The 25,090-nt window shown below is 42.3% G+C and overlaps 1 protein-coding gene across 1 annotated transcript in view; it reads left to right on the top strand.

Moving 5' to 3' along the window:
- Nucleotides 1-25,090, top strand: part of PTK2 (protein tyrosine kinase 2) — a 167,526-nt gene that overhangs the window by 10,606 nt on the left and 131,830 nt on the right. The window contains 2 exon segments of the mRNA XM_032610452.1: nt 11,355-11,441; nt 24,193-24,272. Coding sequence (XP_032466343.1) covers nt 24,208-24,272 — 65 coding nt within the window. The 5' untranslated portion in view covers nt 11,355-11,441; nt 24,193-24,207.

The following is a 25,090-nucleotide window of genomic DNA, read 5'->3' as shown; positions in this document are numbered from 1 at the left end:
AACAAGAAGGTGGATCTGAGAAAATTTGCCCAAAACGTAGCACAGAGATGAACAGATGGAAATTATGAAAGCAGGTTTATGTAACATGGAGAATGAGAAGGTCAGCCCTTTTCTAACAGGAATTCTGAAGAAGAGAATAAAAAGAATGAGGAAGAGGAAATAATCTGGAGAGAAAATAGCTGAGAACTTTCTAGAATCAGTGAGTGATGTGCATCCTTAAATGCAGGATTAACAAAAAAATCTCAAACAGGGCGAATAAAACTAAACGCATACTTCGACAAGTTATAGTAAAGTAGTGTTGTACAAAAGAAAAAGAGAGGATGTTAAAAGCAAGCAGAGAAGAATTGAGACTTCTTACAGCATGATTGATGCCGAGACAATGGGGGAATTATACGTTCAAAGTGGTGGGAAAATATAACTGGCAGCCTGTATTTGTTTGCACAGTTAAATTCCCTCAAGAACAGATATCGGCTAAATATGAGGGTAACAGCTCAAACATTAGAAATATAACTTCAGTACAGCTCAAACATTAGAAATATAACTTCAATATGAGGGTAACAGCTCAAACATTAGAAATATAACTTAAATACGAGGATAAAAGCTCAAACATTAGAAATATAACATAAATACGAGGATAAAAGCTCAAACATTAGAAATATAACTTAAACCATAGTTGGGTAAGTAGGTATTAGAGAAACGTAGGGATCAAAAAGAAGGAAAGAGATAGAGAAAAGGCACGGGAAACAGGACAAATAGAAATCACGAATAAGATGCAGGTATACTAACGGTGAATGGTCAGAGGGTATTAGAGTGTGATTAAAAAGTAAATTCTAGCTCTCTGCTATTTATAGGCTGTATCCAAAACAGTGCTCTTCAAACATTTTTCTTTGACTTACAGGAAGAAATGTGTTTTGCCTTGAGATTTAGTGCATGTATACCTGTTTGTGTATCTCAGAGCTATTTGTAAATAACGGACCTACATATTTCACAAAACATACTCAGCCTTATTATTTACACTAAAGTCTAAGGGTTTCTTTTCAATGTCATTCTGTTTTGTTCTACTTAAGTAAAATAAATTAATAAATAAATAGTAAAAAGAATTTTCCTACCTACTAATGAGTCCTGATTTTCAATTTGAATAACTCTCACATAAAACATGAGTACAAGTATACCAGACAAATAATAACCAGGAAATAAAAAAGATGAGTATTATGCTATTAGTATCCTGTGCAAAAAATTTTCAGGCAAACAAGAATTATTATGGACGTAGAGGGCAACTACATAACAATAAAAGGCTCATTTCACCAAGAATTTAATAAGTATAGAAATAGATATAACTCTTAAACTTATAAATTCCTAGACATTCCTCAAAATGTATAAAGCAAAACTAGTATTAAAGGAGTAAAACTTACCTCTCCTAATAATTAAAAGGAAGAGCGCAAACAATAGTAAGTAAACACTAGTTTTAAAATTATGTATCTAACTATTTTTTCTAATGTAGAAATATAGGATCCTGCACGCAACAGTATATTGAGCAATTTAAAAACACATCTCTACGTAATTTACGGTTCGGGCTTCCCGGGTGGCGCAGTGGTTCAGAATCCGCCTGCCAGTGCAGGGGACACGGGTTCGAGCCCTGGTCCGGAAAGATCCCACATGCTGCGGAGCAGCTAAGCCCGTGTGCTGCAACTACTGAGCCTGTGCTCTAGAGCCCGCGAGCCACAGCTACTGATCCCACATGCCACAACTGCTGAGCCTGCACACATGGAGCCTGTGCTTCACAACAAGAGAAGCCACCACAAGGAGAAGCCTGCGCGCCGCAACGAAGAGTAGCCCCCGCTTGCCGCAACCAGAGAAAAGCCCACGCGCAGCAACAAAGACCCAACGCAGCCAGAAACAATAAATAAATAAAATAATAAAATAAATAAATTTATTTAGAAATAATAATAATAATTTATGGTTCAAAGGAAAAGGCCCAGCCTGCTGAGGACCTGGCTTTGATGGGGTCTGTCCCTTCGCCATCCAGTCCACTCTGCAGTAGCTCATGGCCGCAGTCACTTCCTCCTGTCTAAATACAGCTGGCCCTCAGCATCCGCAGGTTCCCTGGTTCCGCAGCCGTGGATTCAACCAGCCGCCGATACAAAATTCTGGCGGCGGGGGAGAACTTCCAGAAAGTTCCAAAAAGCAAAACTTGAATTTGCTGTGCCAGCATCTATTTACATAGCACTTACATTGTATAAGGTACTATTATAAGTAATCTAGCGATGCTTTCAAGTATACAAGAGGGTGTGTGCCTCTTACATACGCAGGCTGTGCCAGTTTACATGAGCATACGAGGATTTGGGTGTCTGCGGGGGATCCTGGAACAATTCCCCTGTGGATACTGAGTGTACTTCCTTCATTTAGCCTCTTGTATACCAGACTCTTCTGGTGAAGGTTTTCCTCCTCTTTTACCGACCATCACGGTCTGTCTTCTGCTTAGCCTTGACGTTTGGGGCTGCTCCAGTGACCTCTCTTCCTCTTTCTGCCCACCTTAGACCTGCCTTTGGCATTAAATTCACTCTTTATTGGATAAATGCAGGAAACCAATGGACAGGTTATTGCAGTAACCTAGGAAAAAGTCACAGAAGACGATGGCTGTGGGGAGTAGTACTTGAAGGAATGAGAAGCAGCTGTACCGAGATATGTTTAAGGTAGAGCTCACCGAATTTGCTAACAAATCTTTTAAACTGTAAACATCCGAGGAAATGTGTAGGTCGTCCCTGCTGAGAAACTCCCGGGAGCCCCCCGTCACCCCGGGAGCCCCCCATCACCCCGGGAGCCCCCCGTCAGCCCGGGAGCCCCCCGTCACCCCTGTAGACCCTCGTCAGCCTGGGAGCCCCCAGTTAGCCTGGGAGCCCCCCGTCACCCCTGGAGCCCCCCGTCACCCCTGGAGCCCCCCGTCACCCCGGGAGCCCCCCGTCACCCCTGGAGCCCCCCATCACCCCGGGAGCCCCCCGTCAGCCCGGGAGCCCCCCGTCACCCCTGGAGACCCTCGTCAGCCTGGGAGCCCCCCATTAGCCCGGGAGCCCCCCGTCACCCCTGGAGCCCCCCGTCACCCCGGGAGTCCCCCGTCACCCCTGGAGCTCACTCTTGAGTTTGTGATTTTACTTCTGGGTCCTCGTCTCCGTCTGCTGCTCCTCCCCTTCCTCCATTTGAGCGACTCTGGTCCCTTTGAAATCTTAGTTTTCTGTTTTCTTAGATACTCAGGGTAGCGTCTCATTTGATGGTCTCTTCTCTGTTGCCAGCCTTCTTGCTTGTTGAATACAGTAACCCTTCATCTCACTTCTCTTTCTGCCTTTATCTTTTCCAACTTTTCACTTGCTTGACCTTGGCCACACTGGCGCTCTTACTGGCTCTTGAACAAACCAAGCAGATTGTTCCTGGTGCCTTTGAACTTGATGCTCAACTGCTGTGTGTACTCGTCTGCCATTTCCGGCCTGGCTTGGACCTCCCTTCGTTAGGGCAGGTACTCCACTGTCACCTCCTCCCCAGGCCTTTTCCAGCCTTTCTGTCTACAGAGCCCACTGCCCGCCTGGTACAGTCTCTCTCCCTCAGGGACTCCGTTGTATTCACTGCTTGGTTCTGGACGTGCCAGGTATATAGTAGGCACCCAGTACAAAATATTTTAAGCGGAAGTTGAATCAGTGATAATGAAATTATCAACTAGGAACTGAACAGGACTAGTTTACGTTAGTAACAGTCTTCATATTAACATGCTTCTTGCTGTGTGTCAGACATTGCCTGAGAGGCTTGATAACCTGCCCATGGTCACACAGCTTAAATGGGTGGCAGAGTAGAAACTGGGTCCATGCACCAGCTCTTTCTTTATTCCTGTGTTAGGTATGTGACTACAAGAAACAGAACATTGAGACCTCCTCAGTCCATGGGTGGACGTGTGAGGGTAACTGCAGCTCTGGCTTTAGTTTTGAGAAGTAGGATGTTAATATTCAAATGAAAGTGCCAAGATTCATCAGAATAGTTGGATATTAGTTTCCATTCCTGTGGGGTTTTTGAACATAGATTTTTCTTTTTTTGCAGTATCTGCTCTAATATCTCTTCATATTGTTAAATAAACCTGAGATCTAAACTTGTTTAATGGAGTCTTAGTTCTTCTAAGACCTCGATAAGCAGCTGCAGCACACACATTTGGTCATAACTGTCTCAGGCAGGACAGCCTTACAGAGATGTCATGACGTGTCGTTGGGGAAAGGAAGGGCTGGTTTGATAAACGGCTATCCTCGTAGGAGGAATAACAACAAAATCAGATCCTACCTTGAACAGTACACAGAAATCCACCTGAGATGGATTAAGTTTTTAAAAAAAGAGAGAAAGCTTAATGGAAAATATAGTTGAATGTGTCTTTGGCTCTAGAGTAGGAAGGTTTTCTTAATACTCCAAAAACATTCACTCTGAAAGAGGAGAATGATAAATTTGACTTTAATGAGGTGAAAACATTCTGTTTATCAAAAGATGTATTTTCAAAACTGCAGAAATGGTAATTCCCTGGCGGTCCGGTGGTTAGGACTCTGTGCTTTCACTGCTGAGGGTGCGGGGTTCAGTTCCTGGTCAGGGAACTAAGATCCCACAAGCTGTGAGGTACAGCCAAAAAAAAAAAAAAAGTGCAGAAACAAGTTGCAACTAGGAGAAGATATTCTGCTGATCAATATGAGAAAGTCTCAAATTGGCATGAGACTTGAGCTATTTTCATAAAAGAGAAGACAAGTTTGACTAGTAATCACAGGAAGACACTATCGTCTTTCTCAGTGCTCAGGGAAGTACGAATCTAGGCCATTAGATTCCGTCTTACACTGTCTGGTTGGCAAAAAGTATGTTGTCTGACAGAATTAATAGCAGGAGAGGCTATGGATCTGACAGGATCTTGCCTGCCCTGCTGGGGAGAATGTAAATTGGTAAAAAAAAATTTGGGAAAATGGCATAGCATCCTCATGACCTACCCTTCTATCCTGCTGTTCCACTTCAAGTTCTGTCCTCGAGAGACTCTTGCATTTCTCTACTAGGCTAGAGACCCAAGAACGTTCGTAGAATAACCAGTGATGGTTAAGTCAGTTGCAGAATATTCACGGTGGAATGTTACACTAGTCAAAATGAATGATCAGGACTTGCAACAGTGTGGATAAATCTTAGACGAATACCACCGTGTGACAAAAGACAGTCCCAGGATACCTGTGTGAATGCACTAAATGGCAATACCATTGAGTTGCACGCATCAAAGTGGCTACTTTTGCCGGGTGCGGTGGTGCGCCACGCAGCTTGCAGGATCTTAGTTCCCCAAGCAGGGATTAAACCCGGGCTCTGGCAGTGAGAGCGTGGAGTCCTGACCACCGGACCGCCAGGGAATTCCCTAAAATGGTTACTTTTTATGTGAATTTTACCTCAGTTAAAAAACAAAAAGTCCCAGGAGATGACATACAGCATGATATACTTTTACAAAGTAAAACGAAAAATAAACCTAAGAATATTGTTGGGAACACATCAGATGGGTAAGACAATATTGAACATGTAAATAAAGGATCGGGGGAGATGCGCTGTCTAGAGCCTCTGTGAGGAGAGCACCCTGCCCCCTCCCGTCCTCGTAAGGGCCCTCAGGGACTTGTGTGGAATCCTCGGGTCCTGAGGTAGAGCCCGAGGCCACTGCACTGCACGCACAGGCACGGGCCCTGCTTCCTTCCCGGTCTTTCAGGGAGCAGGCGCTTGCTCATCTGTCCCTGGGGTCCTGGGAGATCTCGGTTAGGTAGATGGTGTTTGCTAGGATCTTGAGTCAGCCAGAAGAGTTTGAATTACAGTACCATACCTAGTTTATAGTGTAGCAAAAGGTATCATGCAGTTTTGAGAGATTTCTACCAAACAGATTTAAACTTTAAAGTTTTGCACCTAGATAATTAAATTCTAGTTAAATTTTGATAACTAAATTTTGGTTATCTGGAATCACCTACATGGACTGGTCTGACTTCTGAGCAGGTTAATCAGATATTAAATGGCCCAGTCCTTTTGGTGTAGGATTCAGGGCTTTGAGAGCCAGGTCTGAGAGGAGGCTCTCTTGGCATTTGAGAGAGGATTGTGGGGCTTCTGCAGAGCAAGTGAAAAAGAAAGTCCTTTTCATCGTTATCAGATGTGGCTCACATTCTCCTGCTCACGGCTGTTGAGCAGCTCCTCTCCTCGCTCCGCAAAGGGATGATTTTTTTTTTTTTTCCAGACCTTTGCAGGGAAAAAAAAAGTCTTTTATGTAGAGGAAAGGTTTCCCTTTTCAAAGATGACAAAAGAAAATGACTAATGATAGCTTAGGAAGTTTTAGATTGTATTTTGATAGTTTTCTATGTTATCTTGAAATGACATTCCGTGTGCCTATACCTTAATTTGAAAAGCTAGTCTTTCATTATAACACTGAATTCAACAGGAGTTCTTTAGAAGATTTAAAGCAGTAAGAGAGTAAATAGGGGAACATTCTGACAAGTTTGGAAGTGACCCCTTTAAAAAACAGGATGGACTTCCAAATTTGCTGATTTATTAATTGAACATTTATTTATCAGATGCTTCTGCACCAGACACTGACAGCACAAAGATGAACAGATTGCTGGCCAGTCTGTGGCTATACAAGACTGATGTTTATTGACCAGGCTGGTTTAAAACTCGTTCTGGTGGTTATTTGTTATTACAGCTACAGAATAGTCAGTCTTAGGTATGTGAGAATCTCTTTTTATTCTCAATGTGTATCAAAAGTTGCAAAAATAGTACACAGAAATCCTGTGTACCCTTCAGTCAGCTTTGCTAAATGTTAAAATCTTACTTAAACATAGTCCAGATATTGAAACCAGGAACTTAACATTGATACAATACTATTAACTAATCTACAGACGTCATCAAATTTCACAGTTGTCCCTTCTCTGGCCCAGGATCCAGATCAGAGCACCATGTGTCTCAGTGTCCTGTTGCCTTCTCTAATCTGGGACAAGTCCTCAGGCTGTCTTTGTCTTTGATGACCTCGACCCTTTTGAAGAACACTGGCTGGTTGTACCGTGTTCCCCAATTTGGGTTTGTCTGTTTTTTCATGATTATATTGAGCTTATGCATTTGGGGAAGAGCACCACAGCCAAGGTGTTGATTTTCTCACTGCATTTTAGCAGGAAGTCTTCGATCATGCTATGACTCATTTCACTGGCGGTTTTAACTTGGATCGTTTGATGTAAGGTGGTGGCCAGGTTTCTCTGTTATAAAGTTATTATTTTCCCCTTTGTAGTTAAGTAATATCTTCTGGGGAAGTACAGAGACTGTGCATATACTCTGTTTCTCATTGTATTTTCACCCACTAATCTCAGCATCATTGGTGATTCTTTTTTGCAGTATGCATTACTGTAATTTTTGCCAAATGGTGAGTTTCTGTTTCTACCCTTCCTTCTAGGGTTTTTTAATTGGAAGTCTATTGTAAGAAAGAGCTGTCCACACCACATTGTTTATGAGGGTCATCTGTGTAGTTCTGTGAAATTGTACTTTTGTTTATTTCACTACTTACAGTCTGGCCAGCTAATCCTTCTCCTATCAGGGTTATGAGATCTTCATCCAGCTCAACTTTTCAAAAACATTTCCTGCCCCTCCCCATCAGTAGTCCGTTAGCACGTGGGTATCTTGGTGCTCATAGTTGGAGGTAAGACTGAGGAAGTTAGTTGTTGGTGGCATTAATGTTAATATATTACTTAGTGGAAGCAAATGGATGGTTTTATTTGGGGCATGTTGTAGTTAGCTGCTGCTCGGAAATCCATGGAGTGGCCTAGAGCAGAGACGTGGAAATGTGTCAGGACACAGCCAGGCTCTTAGAAGAGCAGCAGAAGTATGAGGAAGACGGTGAGTTTCACAGAGGAGAAGGGAGTGGCGTTGCTGGTGCGAGCGGGCGGATAGGCTGTGGGCTTCAGGTGCTGCGGTTTAAGGACTGGGGTGAGGTGTTTGGACTGGAATTAAAGTGGGAGGCCTTGAGCAAAGTTTCCGTAGGGTTGTGAGGGGGAATATGCTAGATGGTAGTGGGCTGAAGCAGGGACCAAAACCCTTAATACGATCTAAAGACCTTGCCCACCCCCATGACCAAGATCAGCTTACATTCCTCTCTGTTTCTAAGCACAGGTGCCTTCTCTTAGTTTCATTCTGCCTCTGGGCATTCAGGCATGTTGAAGTGGAATCCCAGGTCTGCCTCCTAATAAATGTGGCACCTTGGCAAAATTACCTAATTCCCAAAATTCGTTTCTCCCCCATCTATGAAAATTGGGTGAAATAGTAACCTGGTCACTATTTCTGGCCAGTCCCCTCCTGGCCTCCCTTTGGTGCCTGTTGTCTGCCCTACCTAGTACCTCCTGGCTAGGCCTCAGTAATGTGATGTTACTGCGCTGGCCATGGTGCCCCTGGTGCTTCCTTTCTCTCTGGGATGAGCACCACCACCATGATGAGCAGAGGGTCCTGTGAGATCTGCAGGCTCCTGATCCCACGCCCCCCGGAAGCCCTGTTACTCACTGCCCTCGGTCAGTGGCTGTAGCTGCATTTGCCCCCAAGCACCCTCTGGCCTCAGGGCCTTTACACATTTCCCCTCCCCCCCCCCCCCCCCCCCCGCACATAACTCCCTTCCTTTAGATCTTCCTTCAGGTATCACTGAGTCAGAGTGACCTTCACCAGTTCCCTTTATAAAATAGTACTTCATCATTTGTTACTTCCCTTATTTGCCTTTATCACATTACCTACCACCTCAAAGATACTTATGTGTTTGCTGTCTGGCTTCCATCACAAAAGTAGAGACGCTTTGAAGGCTGGTACTTCGTGCCTGTTTTACTCACTGATGTCTTCCCAGCCTCTCGAATTGTGCCTGTAGGTGGTTAGTGCCGAAGTAAATCTTCGTTGAGTAATGACTGATGAGGTAGATAAACCGTCAAGATGGTTGTGATGGTGTGCAGTGACAGCTCATTCACTTCTCCTGGCGTCCTGATGAGGAAATTGAGGCACAGAGAGGTGATGGCAGACAGTGAACGAGTGATGGAGCCAGAATTCAGGCGCAGGTGGTCTTGATCCAGAGCCCACATTCTCTCTGCATCTGTGGGGTTGTTGCTGATGAAATGAAGTCATCTGGTTAAAATGCTGATCACTATTTCTGTCACATCCTGAGTAGTCCCTAAACGTTAGTTGATGTCATCATCAGGATGCTGGATGCTAAGAGTGTGGAGGTGGAGCCAGGCTGCCAAATGTTTGACTTTTGGACCAGTTTTTTTTTTTTTTTTTTTTAAACCATTAAAATGGAGTAACATTAATACCAAAGCCTCCTGCAGCCTGTTTGATCCTGGAGCTTCCAGCCTGGGAACTGGTTGCTTGCTTTTGCCAGCATTGTTCACCTGGTCTGCTGAATGTAAATAAGTACACTTTTGTTCTCTGATTATTATGTTGATTAAGAGAAATGGTTCATATAAGGTGCCTGGTAAGTCCTAAACTCAAAATAAAGGAAACCTGTTGTGCTTCTACAAGTAGTTGCCCAGTGTAAAATATCTGCAGTGAGTTATTGGAACTCCTTCAGAGGGCAGAAGTACAGTGGAACCTCATTGTTTGGCCATTGTGTCTTTTAATAAGACGGACACTTAAAAATCTCAGCAGAACTTGTGTATGTGTATCTTGCATTTTTTCTACACTTAATTGAACCAAAAGAATTGTACTGATTACTTTGCGTTGTTTTCCCTGTGAGCCTAATACATTTTTAAAAGAGCAGTTTATGAAACTTGTAGAAAAAATTCGTATCTTTATAACCTTTGTGTAGGCAAATATTTTATAAACAAAACACTAAGATAATTTATTTAAAAGAAAAGGAATAAATAGGACTGCATAAAAATCACAAACTTTCTTCCTCAAAAGATACTGTTAAAATAAAAAGATTTTAAAAATAATTTTTAAAAGGTACCATTAAAATAGTGAAAGGCAAGCCATAGAGTGGGAGAGGATATTCACTAAGTCTAACAAAGGCCTTACGTCCAGAACATGTAAAGAATACCTACAGGGCTTCCCTGGTGCAGTGGTTGAGAGTCCGCCTGCTGATGCAGAGGACACGGGTTTGTGCCCCGGTCTGGGAAGATCCCACATGCCGCGGAGCGGCTGGTCCCGTGAGCCATGGCCACTGAGCCTGTGCGTCTGGAGCCTGTGCTCCACAACGGGAGAGGCCACAATGGTGAGAGGCCCACGTACTGCAAAAAAAAAAAAAGAATACCTACAAATCAGTGGTGGGGTGGGGGTGGGGGGGCGAGTCAGTAAAAAAGGGACAAAAGCTTTAACAGACACTTCACAAAAGAAGATAACCAAAAATGGTCAATTATCAAATGAAGAAATGCCCATTTGTGTTACTCATCAAGGAAGTACTAATTAAAACCACTGTGTACTCTTGCTGTAAATATCAGAGGTCCTAAAATGAAAAGGTTAGAAGTACCAAGTAGAGGTGAGGAATAGTGGAACCAGAGCACGCCGTGCTGCTTGTGGGAGTGTACATTGGTACAGCTCTTCACCTTACTCTTTGGTCACATCTGCGCTGCCTAATGTGTGTGTTCGTTAGGATCCAGTGATGATGCTCGTGGTCTGCATCCAGCAGAGATGTGTACATATGTTCACCAAAAGGCATGCATGTGAGAGTTCATACGGGTGGACACACACATACACAGAATGAGGCACAGAGAGAGAATTCTGGTGAAATTCGTTTGTTTTGACCATTCTTGAAGTTTGGCTTCCTGAGCAAAATTACTTTTTTAGAGGAATATAAAGAGTGCTCGTAGCATTATTCTTAATAGCCCCAGGGTGGAAACTACTCAAGCGGCATCACAGTAATGGGGATGAATGATTGTGGTCTATCATACCGTGCAGGACGGTCAGCTACGAGCAAACTGCAGTTACTCGATAGGGAGGAGTCTCACGAGCATACTGGTGAATGAAGGAAGCCAGACACACGAGAGTGCATCCTGTGTACCTCCAGGCATGCAGAGCTCACCTCTGGGGAGTGGAAGGTGGTGCTGCCCCTGGGCAGTGGGGCTGGAGGGACTTCTGGGCGCCCTCTGGGCCTCTCATTAGGCTCTGTCTCCTGCAGAATCCTCGAGCTGTAGCATACTCACAGGCACGTTTTTGTGCTGAAAAAGAAAACATTTACATTGACAGATTAATTGATTATATTTTAACTTATTTTTAAAATAATATTTCAGAGTAATTGGCAGTGCCATACTCAAAATAATTTTGTAGACTATGAATTGAGAAAATGACTTATTTCTAATTGCTTTATTTTGTTAATTATTTTTTAGATATGAATTGAGAATTCGTTATTTGCCAAAAGGATTTCTAAACCAGTTTACTGAAGACAAGCCAACTCTGAATTTCTTCTATCACAGGTACAGGAGGATGCTTTAATAACACTTTTTTTCTTTGTTTCTTTGAATCCTGTTTATTTCATGGTTTTATTTTAGAATTAGATTAAACCTAACATTTGGGAGAATATAAATTTGTCACCGTAGGGCAGTGAGATTCTTAAAATTAGTAAGAAATTATGAATTGTTGACACTGAATTTTTGTATGCTTGGGCAAATCTTAAAAGATACTTCTTTTAAGTAGAGGCAGGAAGTCCTAAGTGACACAACCATTGTTCTGTCTTTACTTCAAGTGTAATTATGCCTGAGTATCAACAGATTTGTCAGATGTTTATTCAGAGCCAACGATACCCGGATAATCTCAATAGCACTTTGCACAACAAAGCAGAATTGACTTTTTACCCCGTATTAGTTACACAATAAATACTTGTGGCATAAATGAACCAAAACAGTTTTCCAGTCAAATAAATGTTACTTGTAAGTATTTGTGAAGAGTTCAAAAATAGTTTAATGAATATCAGTGAGACATTTGTACATACAATTTTGCAATTAAATACTCTGGGAAATTTTTTATTTTAATAAAATTATTCATTAAATGTCTATTCGGGGTCAAGAATGCAGAAATTAATGACATAATCTGTACTTCTAAATTCCTCAGTCTAGTGGATTGCCTGTAAACAGCATCTTTGTGTTCAATCCTGTGCTGTTTGTAAGCGCAAATGGTGTGGCCGTGCCTGGGCAGAGGTGCTAACACAGGGGAGGTTTGGGGTCCAGGCGGCTCCCCTGCAAACTGTCCTTTAACGCAGCGGTCCCCAGCATTTTTGGCACCAGGGACCGGTTTCGTGGAGGACAGTTTTTCCATGGAGTGGGGAGGGTGATAGTTCAGGCGGTGATGTGAGGGATGGGGAGCAGCAGGTGAAGCTTCGCGCCCTCCCGCCGCTCACCTTCTGCTGTGTGGCCCAGTTCCTAACAGGCCGTGGGCCGGTACCAGTCCACGGCCTGGGGGTTGCGGACCTTTGCTTTAAGGAGTCTCCAACTTTGTAGGTGAGGAAGAGAGGTACTTTAGAAAACATGGTGCGTTTAAATCTGAGCTCAAATGATTTGAAAGGAAACAGGTGAGAGAGATGGGACCACATGATGTAAAGAGAGGGTTTTAGGTTTTCTCCTGCAGATAATTGGGAGCATTTATAGAACTTAATTAGCAAATGTCATGATCAGAATTTTTTTTTTAAATAAGACCACCCTGATGTAATGGCTGTACCAGGAATGGATTGGGTCTTAAAAAGGCTGTAACCTAGTGGGGGCTTGTCACCCATTTGGGCAGGAAGCTAGAAAGCTGGGAGGTCCAACGGTGTGGTAGGAAGCAAATTTAATGGATGGATTGCTAGGACTAGAGACTGAACGAACTGGAGCATGAAAATGAAGAAGAAAGAGGCTGACGGCATCAACCCTGTCACTGTGTCAGGAAGGAGAAAAGGTGGGTGGGATTCGGTAGGAGGGCAAGGTAGATGGTTTAGTAGATGGGTGGTTTAGTAGGTGGGTGGGATTCAGTAGGAGGGCAAGGTAGATGAGGTAAATGGATATTCCTGCTTTTAAGATCCAACCTGTGAGAGCAGCATCCAGCTCTTGAGATGTTTTCTTGTCCATGAAGTAGAAGTCATATAGGAAATGTAAGGTGTTAGGTGAGGTACTTGTGGGAACTTTTGAAGATTTATAATAATACGGAGTCGAATGGGAGAGGGAGTTGCGTTCAACGAAGCAGAGTCCTGTTTGGACTCCAGCTGAGCATGTGTGAGGCCTACTCATTATGGAGCGGTTTCAGTTTACAGGCTGCCTCTCTTCTGTGTCCCTGCGTCTGGCCCTCTAGCCGTCTGCCCAGCTTCATGTTTTGGTGAAGGAGGTGACAGAGTTTAGTTAACGGATGTATTTATATTGTATTCTTCTCTCTCGTAGATGATCTATATCACTGGTATCTATATCTATATCCGTGACTCCTTTAGTGACATTGATTTCCAGGATGCATGAGACGGGCCTAAATAGCTCTCAGTTATTCCTTTTTATAATTTCTAGGCTAACCCAAAAGTTGGCAACTTTTATGTTCCTTTCACGTTGTTACTAGGTTGTCCTACTTTTTCCTTTCGGAAGACCTTGCTTCTGTGTATATGATTAAAAGCTAGCACACGTACCGGTGTATCCCACATTTCCTCTTACTAATAGGACGTATCTTACTGCAGTCTGTGATTCGGGTGAGTGGCCTCTGTAAAGCCCGAGAGGTGTGAGGTGTCGTTAGCCCGCATACTGTGCCTGTTCTGCATCTCACAGCTCTGTGACTCCAGGTGCCTCCCTTAGTTTCTTCACATGTAGGTATATAACACCTCCTGCGTAGGGTCTTTATGTTGATTAAGTGAGGTCTTAAGTGATTGTCTACCATATACCTGCCCAGTAACACTTGGAATTTCAGTCTGTACACAGTACCAGGCTTTAGAGGATTCAGCGTTTCCACTTGGGTGTCCCAATACAAATGTGAGCCGCACACTGTGGGGTGGGACACACCTCTTCCTTCCCATGTGCTCTGTATGCAAACCTTCCAGCCCCTCCACCCCACCTTCTGCTTTCATCCGTTTCTAGAACTTCTCTTCTTCAGCCTGTCCTCTTTTAAATTTTTTAAAATTGTTTAATCTTATGTTACAGTTTTAGAAAGTCCAGAAAATATTCTAAAACGTCACTTAAATTATCTGTCCTAATAATTACTTTCATTTTGTGTATGCTTTTACAATATCCTACCAGGTACTTGTAATTTAAGGGGAACTAGAAGTGGTGGTCATAGCAACACCTCTTTCCCGTGTTGACGGCCGGTGTTACTGCTTATCCAGGCCTATAACCAGTGAACTGCGGCTCTGTTCGTGGGTATGGAAGTTGTGATGTTAAAATGCTACTGTTTAAAACAGGCCATATAAAAAAATAAAGCGTGTAATATAGTTCCATTTATGTGAGAAAAATGTACATTTATTTACCCTCATCTGACAAAGTTTTAGAAATAGTATGATTTTTGCATTGCTGCTTTGGCAAGTAATTTTATATTATTTGACTTCTTGTGATAATCTTTCAGTGCAGAGTCTATCCTGGTCTGTGCATGGAAGTTCTAGAATTAGAATTTCTTTCTTCTAGAACTATTAGAGGTACTACCCAGGCAGTACCCAACTTGGGAACAGATTTAATTTCAGTGTTGAAAAATCAGTTAGGAATTCAGAACTTCCTCCTATTTAACAAACATGCCAAAAAAAAAAAAAGTATAAATAAAAAAATTGGCCCTTCAGCTATTTGTAGCCAAAGTCCTTTTGAACTGAGAATGCAGCTGTAATATCTGTAAGAACTTGTGTGTGGGAAATTTTCACCAAATTCTGAGAGAAATTATTTTGCAAGGGCCTCAGAATTTGATGACACCCATTATTTAATTTTAAAGTTATTTAATTTTTGATGCAAATGTGTTAAGATGCATACACATATGCATACATTTAATTTCACTGAATTCCAGGCTAAATTGATCCACTTTTAAGGGGCTCAGGTTTTGATGACATGTTTAGATTCTGTAACATCTGATACATGTGTTCTTTAGTAAGGTGTGATACTTAATAATAAAACGAATACCCTCTGACCCCCACTGCCTAGAGGAAGAGAACATGTCTGATGTTTCCTGGTCCCGTGTCCCCTTGACACCCCCCCATCCCAACCCCGTCACTCCAGGCAGACAGCCATGGTCCTGAATTGTGTATTTATCATTCTCTTACTTTTGTTTGCTGGTTGTCACATTTTACAGCATACGTGTGCACATCTCAATTCTGGCCTTAGGATAGAAGCTGACTCTAGCTCTCCTCTGAGCCCTCTGCATTCCATCATTAGTCTGAGTAGGTTTTTTGGTTTGGTTTTGTTTGTTTGTTATTCAGCTCATAGAAGCTTTTCAGAAGACTTTAAAAAATATTTTATTCAGCATTTTTAGTTGTTTTCAATGAGCACTGTAGCCAGGACATTGGGTCCACTATGTTGGTAGAAATGGAAGTGATCACATAGGGCTTTAAAATTTTATCCCTTTTGGTTCATTTCCACACTAATTTGCACTGTGATTAGAGACTGTGGTTCATTTGAACTCGTTGTTCAGACTCTTTGGACTTGTTTCATCGTCTTGCATGTTGAGATTTTGCCAGGGGTTCAGCTTTGCTTGAGTGAACATGTCTCCTCTGGCTGTGCAGTGAGCTCGGTAGATAGCCATCAGTTTGAGATTGTTCATTGTGCTGTTCGCGGCTCCTGCGTCTCTATTCTCTCTTCCTGCTTGAAGGATGGGGTTGCTGGGAGAACTGCGGTTCTGCTTCAGAACCACATGGGAGTCGTTCTCCCTCAGAACTTCTGTGGTGTTCTCTGCTGTGTATGATCCCTGTGGCCGCCGTTGAGAAATAGCTGTCGTAGTCTATTCATCGGTCTCCTCTCTCTGGGTGGCTTTAAGATCCTTACTTGTCCTCAGTGTTTTGCAGTTTTATTACAAACTAGGTGGGATTCCCACTTATTTTTCCTGCTTGATCTGTGTTGTGTGGCCAGGACCTCTGGGTTCCTGTCATTTTAATCGGTGCTGGAGATGTCTTCGTTGGCGTCTGCTCAGATACTGCCTTTTCTTCCTTCTTAGTTATTCCTCCTGAGATTTCAGTTGAGATCTCCATCAGAACTTCTCAGACAGTATCTGTTGACGCCTCTTTTTTGTTCTCAACTCCTGTCTCCCTGAGATCTGGATTCACATAAATCTTTCAGATCACCAACCCTCCTCAGCTGTGGCCAATTTGATGTCTAGTGCATTTGTTGGATTTTTATTTATTTTTCAAGTTTTATCTCTCCCCCCACCCCCCGTTCTTCAGTCTGCCAGGCCATCTTTTGTGGCCCTTATTGTTAACTAATTTTTCTGTCCCCTCCTTTTTTTTTTTTTTTAATCTATCATTTCCGATGGGGTTGATGTCTCTACTCTGAATCCGAATTGTAACATCTGGAGTCCGTGGGCTTTACAACTGTTGGTGGTGACCCACTGACTCTTATTCACAGCGGCTTGTTTTCTTGCATGTTTGTTATGAGCCTAGCGTTTTGTTGAACTTCATGTGCGGGGTTCTTGAGGGTCTACACTGGGCAATAGTGCATACTCCTGAGTGTTATCTGTTGTTTCTGTTTTAGAAGAATCAGTATTTTTATTACTTTGGTTCTCTCATCAGGATAGAAGCAAAAGAATTATGTTTAGATTTCCTCTATACTAGTTCCATCCCATGAAAGAGAAAGAAAACTTATAATAAACTACCTTAATTTTATTATTCCTTACTTTGAAATTTCACCCATGCCCACTACTCATCATGCCCCTTGTTTGGATGGAGTCATGAGGAAAACAACACGTCAGTGGGTGTATTGAGCGTTGGGTTCCTGGTGGGAGATGGTTCTGTGGATGCACATAGTTTCATTCAAAGATGTCCTAAATGTGACTACCAGTGTGGCATGCCACAAATGACTCACTAAATGTTTTTGACCCATTTCAGAATATTCTGAAAGGTATTAATCAGCACACTCTAAAAATAAACTAGAATCTTGTTACAACCCTGTTCACTGTAGAGCAGGTGTCTAAAAAAATAATTTTTGATGCCAAAGCTAATGGCTTATTGTAAAGCAAGAAAAGCGTGTTTTGCCTTGAAGTTGAATTTTGCCTTTGCCATATAACATTTTATTCTTCTTTATCTCTCGGATTTGTTAAAGGTGTATTTGATTGGCAACCTTTCGCAAGTAGTAGTGGCCGTTAGTTTGAAGGGCTCTGTCCGTGTTTAGTCAAGAAGTTGTCATATTAACTAAATGTGCATCGATGATGCTGAACTTCTGTAGGACCCGTTTGGTACCACTGACATTTTCAGCCCCTGAGATGCCTGTGTCAGACATGAGGTTGTCATTGTTTTCTCCTACAAATATATTAAGGTTTAAAATGAGTATATCCATCGGTCTGCTCTTAAAAAATGTTAACTGTAACATAATTCGTGGTTTATTTGACAAAAAAAGTTCCAGTGGGAAGCTGAAGAAGACATTGAGTCCAGCACCCTAACTTTATGGTTTGGAACCTAAACCGCAGAGATGTGTGAGGGGTCAGGGCACACTTATATTTTGTTGGTCAATCTTTCTGTTATTTTACTCCAGTTTTTTATTTTTACATGTTTTTATTTAGATAATTATATTATCAGAAATGATTTCTTTAACTGTAGTTTCTTGGCCATAAAGCTTTCTGTCAGTTAAAACATTTTGAAATGGAAGCTCCAAGTGGAAAAGTTTAGTTTAAAACCTGACATTTTCAATGTGAGAATTATTAGCTGTCCTTTTCCAGAAAGAAGTTAAAATTAAATATAAGTCTAAGTCTGATTCATTAGAAGATACATTTTCTGTACTTCTTTAATAGATTATGTACTTTTTTTCCTCCTTTTCCACTCCTGTATGGTTTCGGTGATTCAAAAAGTTGTATGGTTATTGAGGACTTAGGTAAACTCTGTCATATTTATACTGTTAAACCCATAGTTTTTTGTTCATCCTTCTCTGTAAAAGACTTTAGAAATGGGAGGCAGAAATGGTCAGTCTCTCACAGTCACTCTTCCCTGCTGCTATTTGCAGTTTGCCTTTAGTCTACCTCAGGGCCTTGGACAGATTCTTTCTTTGGTAGAAATCCTGCCATCTCAGGATCCCCAGCACCACCCTCAAGTTCAGCCGTTCATCAGAAGGATTTACAGGGCTCAGAGGTTGTTATAGTTCTGGTTTTCGTTTATTATAGCAGAAGGATACAGAGGAAAGGCAGCAAAGGGAAGGGGTCTGCGGGGTGAGGTCCAGAGGAAATTAAGTGGAAGCTTCCCCGGGTCCCTCCCAGGGGAGTCCCATGGCTCAGCACGTGATGTGTGACAACAGGTGCAGAGGTTCGCCAGCCTGGGACCCTGCTGAGCTTGGGCGTTGAAGGATTTTATCAGGCTCCATCTCCTGGGCGTACAACACCTGTGTGACCTCAGGTAGTCAGGCTCCAGGCCCCAGGAAGGAAGCAGGTGTTTGTCATAATCACATTGTACATACAGATTCTCCAAGTCAGACTGGGATGGTGTGGCCCGAGGCTTCAGGTGGGCAAAGGCACTCTTATCAGAACATTTCAGGAGTTCAGGTTCCAGGAGGCCAAGAGCCAGTCATAATCTTGGGAATGTGTAGGGTTTGAGCAACCCAGGCCTGCTGAGTTAACACTTTTCTGCATGACTCCTCTTTCCTTTCCTGGACTTAGATCATTTCTATTCATTCAGTAACTCTTTTAAAAAAATTGAAGTATAGTTGATTTACAGTGTTGGGTTAGTTTCTGCTGTACAGCACCGTGATTCAGTTACATATATATATATATATATATATATATATATTCTTTTTCATATTCTTTTCCATTGTGGTTTGTTACAAGATATTGAATATAGTTTCTTGTGTTATACAGTAGGACTTTGTTGTTTATTTTGTATGTAGTAGTTTGTATCTGCTAATCCCAAACTCCTAATTTATGCCTCCCCCCTCCCTTTCCCGTTTGGTAACCATAAGATTGTTTTCTATGTCTGTGATTAACTCTTAATTTTAAGCGGTGTTTTCTATGTAAAGCCTTCCATGACACCTGTACATTTCTCATTTAACATCCGATTTTTAAAAATATTTTAAAATTAGTTTTACTGAGGTGTAATTTTACATGCAATAAGAATCACTAGGGCTTCCCTGGTGGCACAGTGGTTGAGAGTCCGCCCGCTGATGCAGGGGACGCGGGTTTGTGCCCCGGTCTGGGAAGATCCCACATGCCGCAGAGCGGCTGGGCCCGTGAGCCATGGCCGCTGAGCCTGCGCTCCACAACAACAGGAGAGGCCACAACGGTGAGAGGCCCGCGTACCGCCAAAAAAAAAAAAAAGAAGCACTAACTTCAGTGTACAGCTCAGTGAGTTCTGACAGATGTGTATAGTTGAGCAGTTTCCATTACAATCATGATATAGTACAATACAAAAATAGAGAAATTGACATTGACACAATACTACTAGGTAGACTACAGATCATGTTCAGATTTCACCAGTTCTTACGTGCACTCCTGTGATTGTGTGTAAGAGTGTGTGTGCAGTTCTGTGCAGTTTCATCGTAGGTACAGATGCACGTGACTGCCACTGTAATGAAGACACAGAAGTGTCTCACCAGCACAGAGACGCTCCCTGGTGCTGCTTGGTCACAGCCTGCCCTCTCCTAACCCCTGGCAGTCACGGGTCTGTTGTGTGCACGTTGTATTTCCCTGTTATTATGTGTTGCCCCCACTAATAGAGTGTGCCGTTCAGTGAGGGCAGACGTAAAGTCTGCCTTCACCATTGTGTCCACAACACAGTAAGACATGGGTTTTAGGTGCCTAATTGATTCTCTCAAGTGACTTATTAGTGATGATTGAGTTTTAATGCTAATGCCCTGATGTTCAAAAATTTGGATGAGATTTATTAGAAGATGTCAAAAAAATCCAAGAAACAAAGGAACGGTATACCTTTGGAATTTGAGGAATCCCATTGGCTTGTGTGTGTGCGCGTGCACTCAGCATAGATCTTCTTCAAAACTGATACGATCCTTCAGGTACCTCTAGTATTTGTGGTTGCTTTTCCATTATATATGGACAAGAAAAAAGAAACAATGGAGACACTTATTGTCGTACTGGTTTTCTAGCTTTGGTCATCTCCTTTTTTTTTTTTTTTTTTTTGCGGTACACGGGCCTCTCACTGTTGTGGCCTCTCCTGTTGCGGAGCGCAGGCTCAGCGGCCATGGCTCACGGGCCCAGCCGCTCCGCGGCACGTGGGATGTTCCCGGACCGGGGCCCGAACCCGTGTCCTCTGCATCTGCAGGCGGACTCTCAACCACTGCGCCACCAGGGAAGCCCAAGTTGTTTGTTTTAACTGAGAACTACCATTGGGTCCCTTCTGCATACAAACACTCCACTCTTTGCTCTCACAGAACTCAGGGAGGAGTGCCTGATAGTTGAGCCAACTTGGCCGACTGCCTCGGATCACTCAGGTGGTGTATGATGTAGATGGTTATATACACATTTGTCTGCCCTCAGCCCCATTTTCTTTACACACGCTATCGAGGGCTTTCAGGTCTATTTGATAAATTCGTGTAGCCGACAGAATATTCAGAAGAGACCAAAGCAAGGCAAAAGATCTCGTGTGGCAGCCAAAGCATTGACTTGGCATATGGGGTAAATTATGGAGCAAGTTAGGATTAGTACTTTTATTAGAGATGTGAGTGGTTTTTATATTAAAACCTGTGCTTTAGTTCTGTTGCAGAATAAGGTGAAAAAACTCATGAATGTAAATATACTACTTGCCCACAGAAGGAAGTCCAGATACATCCTGTTTTTTAAGCAGGAAACTGACATCCATATGGAAACAAATTAATTTAATAAAACAAAGAACAACATTCAGAGATCTTTGCTTGAAAGACTCTTGGAAATTTGCTGGATTTGGAGTTAATAAACAGTAGTAATCCATGGTATAAAAAAGAATATAACACAATGACAGTGGTAAAACAAACTAAGACATGCACGTGAAGCCATCATGTTAGACCCTGGGGCTACCAGGGTTATGAGCTGTGGTCCTTACTGGTCATTAATCTTCCTTCTAGTACTAGGAGAATGCCTACACTTTCTGAGAGTTCACAAGAAGGTATAGGAACACACTGAAGCTTGAGTTATGGGGGTCAGTGGATGGGTTTTTGAGTTTTAACTTTAACGCTTGCTGTGTGACCTTGAGTACATTAATTTTGAGTAATTAAGCTTTCTGTTTTTTATGTATAAAATAGGACTAAGGCCCATCTTGAAGAGTTATTGAACAGACTATAAATAATGTATCTAAAACAGCATAATACCTAACCCCTGGAATAATAAGTAGTTCCTGCTATCATCTTCATTCTTTTTAGGTTCTTTCTAAGGCTCTTCATTGGGGATTATATAGTAGGGTCCAACTCACAGTGATGCTGTGAATATTAAATGAGAGTTGTGTATAAATCTGTCTGACATGGCAATGTGAGTATATTTACTGTAAGCAACTATATAGCTAGACATACGCACACTTAAATGGTCAGTAAATTGCATTTATTTCACAAACGAAAGCATGAAAGTTAGAAGTGTTTTATAAAGAAATGAACACTGAGTGTTAAAAACCCTACATTTTGAAGAAAATTGCATGAGCCCAACATCAGGACGTGATGTGCACAGTGGTTCAGAGAACAGCCCCTCTGGAGCCTGGGTGACAGGGACCTTGCAGGGGGGTTGCTCTCTGTCCTCACAGAGGGCAGCTGCCACAGGGTGGGGTGAGGAGGAGGGGAGGGTCTGCTGAGGTGGCTGGTTCCATGGTGGATCAACACACTTGGCAGAAAACATGGATCACTGCACGCAGTGAATGGGCCTCAGGCCGTAGTCATACAGCTCTGAGTCAAGAGTAGTAGATTGTTACTGTAAGAAAAAACAACTCTCAGAACTTTTAAGTCATGTTCATAAATAAAGGGATTTTCCGTAAAGATCGTTGTTAATTTTCTCTTTTTTTTCATTTTTCCAACTAACATGAATTTGGTTTTGATGACTGAATAAAGCATGTGATTACATTTTTCCACCTTTGAATAGTGTTTAAAGATTATAGTAACTAATCTTAAGATAGTTTTGTAATAATGCATTTTCCTCAACATGTAATTGCTGTTCTGCTCTGGTTGCTTCAAAGTCTGCACCAAACCATAAGCTAAGATCCACCGAATGCTTCAGTCAGAACAACTGTGCTGTTTCTCTAACTCACATAAATACAGTCTTGATTCATCTGTCCATTTTTGTGTTTAGTAATAAACCTACTTATGATGCAAAAAAGTTAGTTTTAAAATTTGGATTTATTTTTTGCTATAGAGGAGAAAGAGCCAATTGAAGTGTAAACACAGTGATTCTAGAATCAAAGCTGTTTACTTAATTTCGTGGGTTGAATAATTCAGTTCTATTGAATCAGTCTTAAATGCCTGCTATATTTAAGGAATAGAAATTACTATTGCTTGTAACTCTTATGGAAAATAATAACATTTACACACAGAGGTATCCAAACCGTAGTTTGATGGCTTTATTCTTTCATTCATTTGCTCAGTCTTCAGTCAGTCAGTGTTTATGGACCACCTGGGTAGAGGTGCTAATGCAGAAAATAGAGCAGAGGTTTCAGAGGAAATGGCGTTTAGGTCAGAAATAGATCACTGCTGGCGGAGCGGGCATCGCCTCCATCCTGAGAGGAGTGAGTAGGTGAGCACACATGCCCCTCAGGTTATAGGTTCTGGTACGTTAAAGAGGGCATCCCCGACTGAAGACTTTTATTTTCTCTGTAAGAAAGAGATGTGGCTGGTTGACTGGAGGAAGTGTGAATCAGTGTGTTGCCAAGCTTCCTAGGCAGGCATTGCCGAATTTCCAAGCAGCCTCAGGCGATCGTTTGAGCTTTGTCTTCGTGAACGTAAAGCGAAGCACAGAGCAGTGTTTCTCCAGTTGCTCAGCAGTAAGCGTGGAGAAGGAGGTGGGTGGCTGGTTTCAGTATTTGCTGGTCTTGCCAGGGAATTAAAATAACGGGAAGAAGGAGGTTGGGAGGTTTGGGGGTCTTTTCAAGGGAAGGTTATGAACTATCACTATAAGGTTGGCCAAGTAGTTAACTTGGGACTAGAAATCTTTTGAACTCGCCAACTGACAGGCTAGGTAGCAATAGAGCAGGATCTGTGGAGTTTTTCCTAGGGCAGAGGTCAACATCCTTTTTTTGTGAAGGACCAGAGAGTAAATATTTTAGGGTTGAGGACCAAGAGGCCAAATGGAGGGAAGGGTATTATGAAATACTTATATGACAAGAGACAAGACAGATTTCCACGGAGTTTTGTATTGGTGAAATTCATAATATAATAATTGAGTGCGGTTTTTTTTGTAATAAAGGTCTACTAATGAGAGGAACAGAAGTTCCTTTTTGGGGGAGGAGTGACATTTCACTTAATCGAAGTTCAGAATGAATGCTCCTTGTCATCAAAATCAATTGCAGATCTTGATCTCTTGATGCAAAGCTGGAGATTTTACATATTTCATCTTTGAAAACATCTTCACACTGATGAGTGCTCTCAGATACTGATATCAGTCCCTCGCAGTCATTGGTTGGAAGGCCTTTGTACAATTTGTTAGATCCTTCTCTATATCACACTTCAAGCATGTTGGCACTTTGCAGATGAATCACTTATAGTCGATGGTTAGGTGGAATCACACCAGTTGCAGGATTAAATGGATTTTGAAATAACGTTAGTTTTCTTTGCCTTTGCATTGAGGTCCAAAAAATGGTGCTGGGACTGTAGTTTGAGTTCAGAAAATACAGCCACCGCAAATTTGCCTGGAAATGGAGCTCTCCCGTCTTGTTTTTCCTTTGACAGCATGGAGGGTAGATAGAAAGCAGCTTGACGTTATTGGGATCCAGATGATGCTTAAGTGCTCATAGATCATATGTGTTCTTCACAAAGGAAGACTGTTTGACTCTTTAACCATTCTTTGGTATTACTCATTTTATATCCGGCATCTAGTGTGATTATTGACACAGTGTGTATAAAGCATGTAAATGGCACCCAGTAAACATATACTTAATGACTAAGTTTAAAACATATTCTCTTACAGCAACATTATTTTACCCATTCCTTTTTATTGTAGGTGAAGAGCGATTATATGTTGGAGATCGCTGATCAAGTGGACCAGGACATTGCTTTGAAGTTGGGTTGTCTAGAAATACGGTAAGGCGGTAACTAGACATTGAGGTCTTCATTCAGCAGTGTTTTCTGTTATTTTTTCTAGGTATTTTTCTTTCCTGATAAAGATTATCAATAAAATACTGAATAAAATGAGTAAAATTTGATGGTACTCTGAATTATGTTGACATTGCTAATTGTAGAATCTTTTAAAATATTACATTTAGAGTTGAATGACTTACAGAGTGCAAGCATGTATGCAAGTCTAAGGCTGAGCTCCCCAGGGGAACCTTCTTTGATGAAGGAAATGTTCAGTATCGGTGAGATCCCATGTGCCAGCCACTAGCCAAGCTGGATGCTGAGTACTCAGACGGGCAGCATCCAAACAGTAAATCTGAACATAAATAGCCATTGATGTCTAATGGCTGCCATTATGGGGGATGGGAAACTGAGAATGTGTTTCTTACTTCTGATAACATTTGTCACCATTTGTCATATATTCTGTGCCACCATTTAAAACTTGGAGTGAAAGAAATATTTTACCTTTGTCAGGTATAATTTTAATTAAAATTTACCCCGGCTTGGGGCTTCCCTGGTGGCACAGTGGTTCAGAATCCACCTGCCAGTGCAGGGGACACGGGTTCGAGCCCTGGTCTGGGAAGATCCCACATGCCACGGAGCAACTAAGCCCGTGTGCCACAACTGCTGAGCCTGCGTTCTAGAGCCCATGAGCCACAACTACTGAAGCCCGCACGCCTAGAGCCCATGCTCCACAAGAGAAGCCACCGCAGTGAGAAGCCCGCACGCCGCAACTAGAGAAAGCCCGCGGGCAACAACGAAGACCCAACGCAGCCAAAAAAAAA

Source organism: Phocoena sinus, chromosome 17 (assembly GCF_008692025.1).
Source record: "Phocoena sinus isolate mPhoSin1 chromosome 17, mPhoSin1.pri, whole genome shotgun sequence".
Classification (NCBI taxonomy): Eukaryota; Metazoa; Chordata; class Mammalia; order Artiodactyla; family Phocoenidae; genus Phocoena; species Phocoena sinus.
Note: the sequence above shows the minus strand (reverse complement) of the source record. Positions and strands in the feature narration are given on the sequence as shown.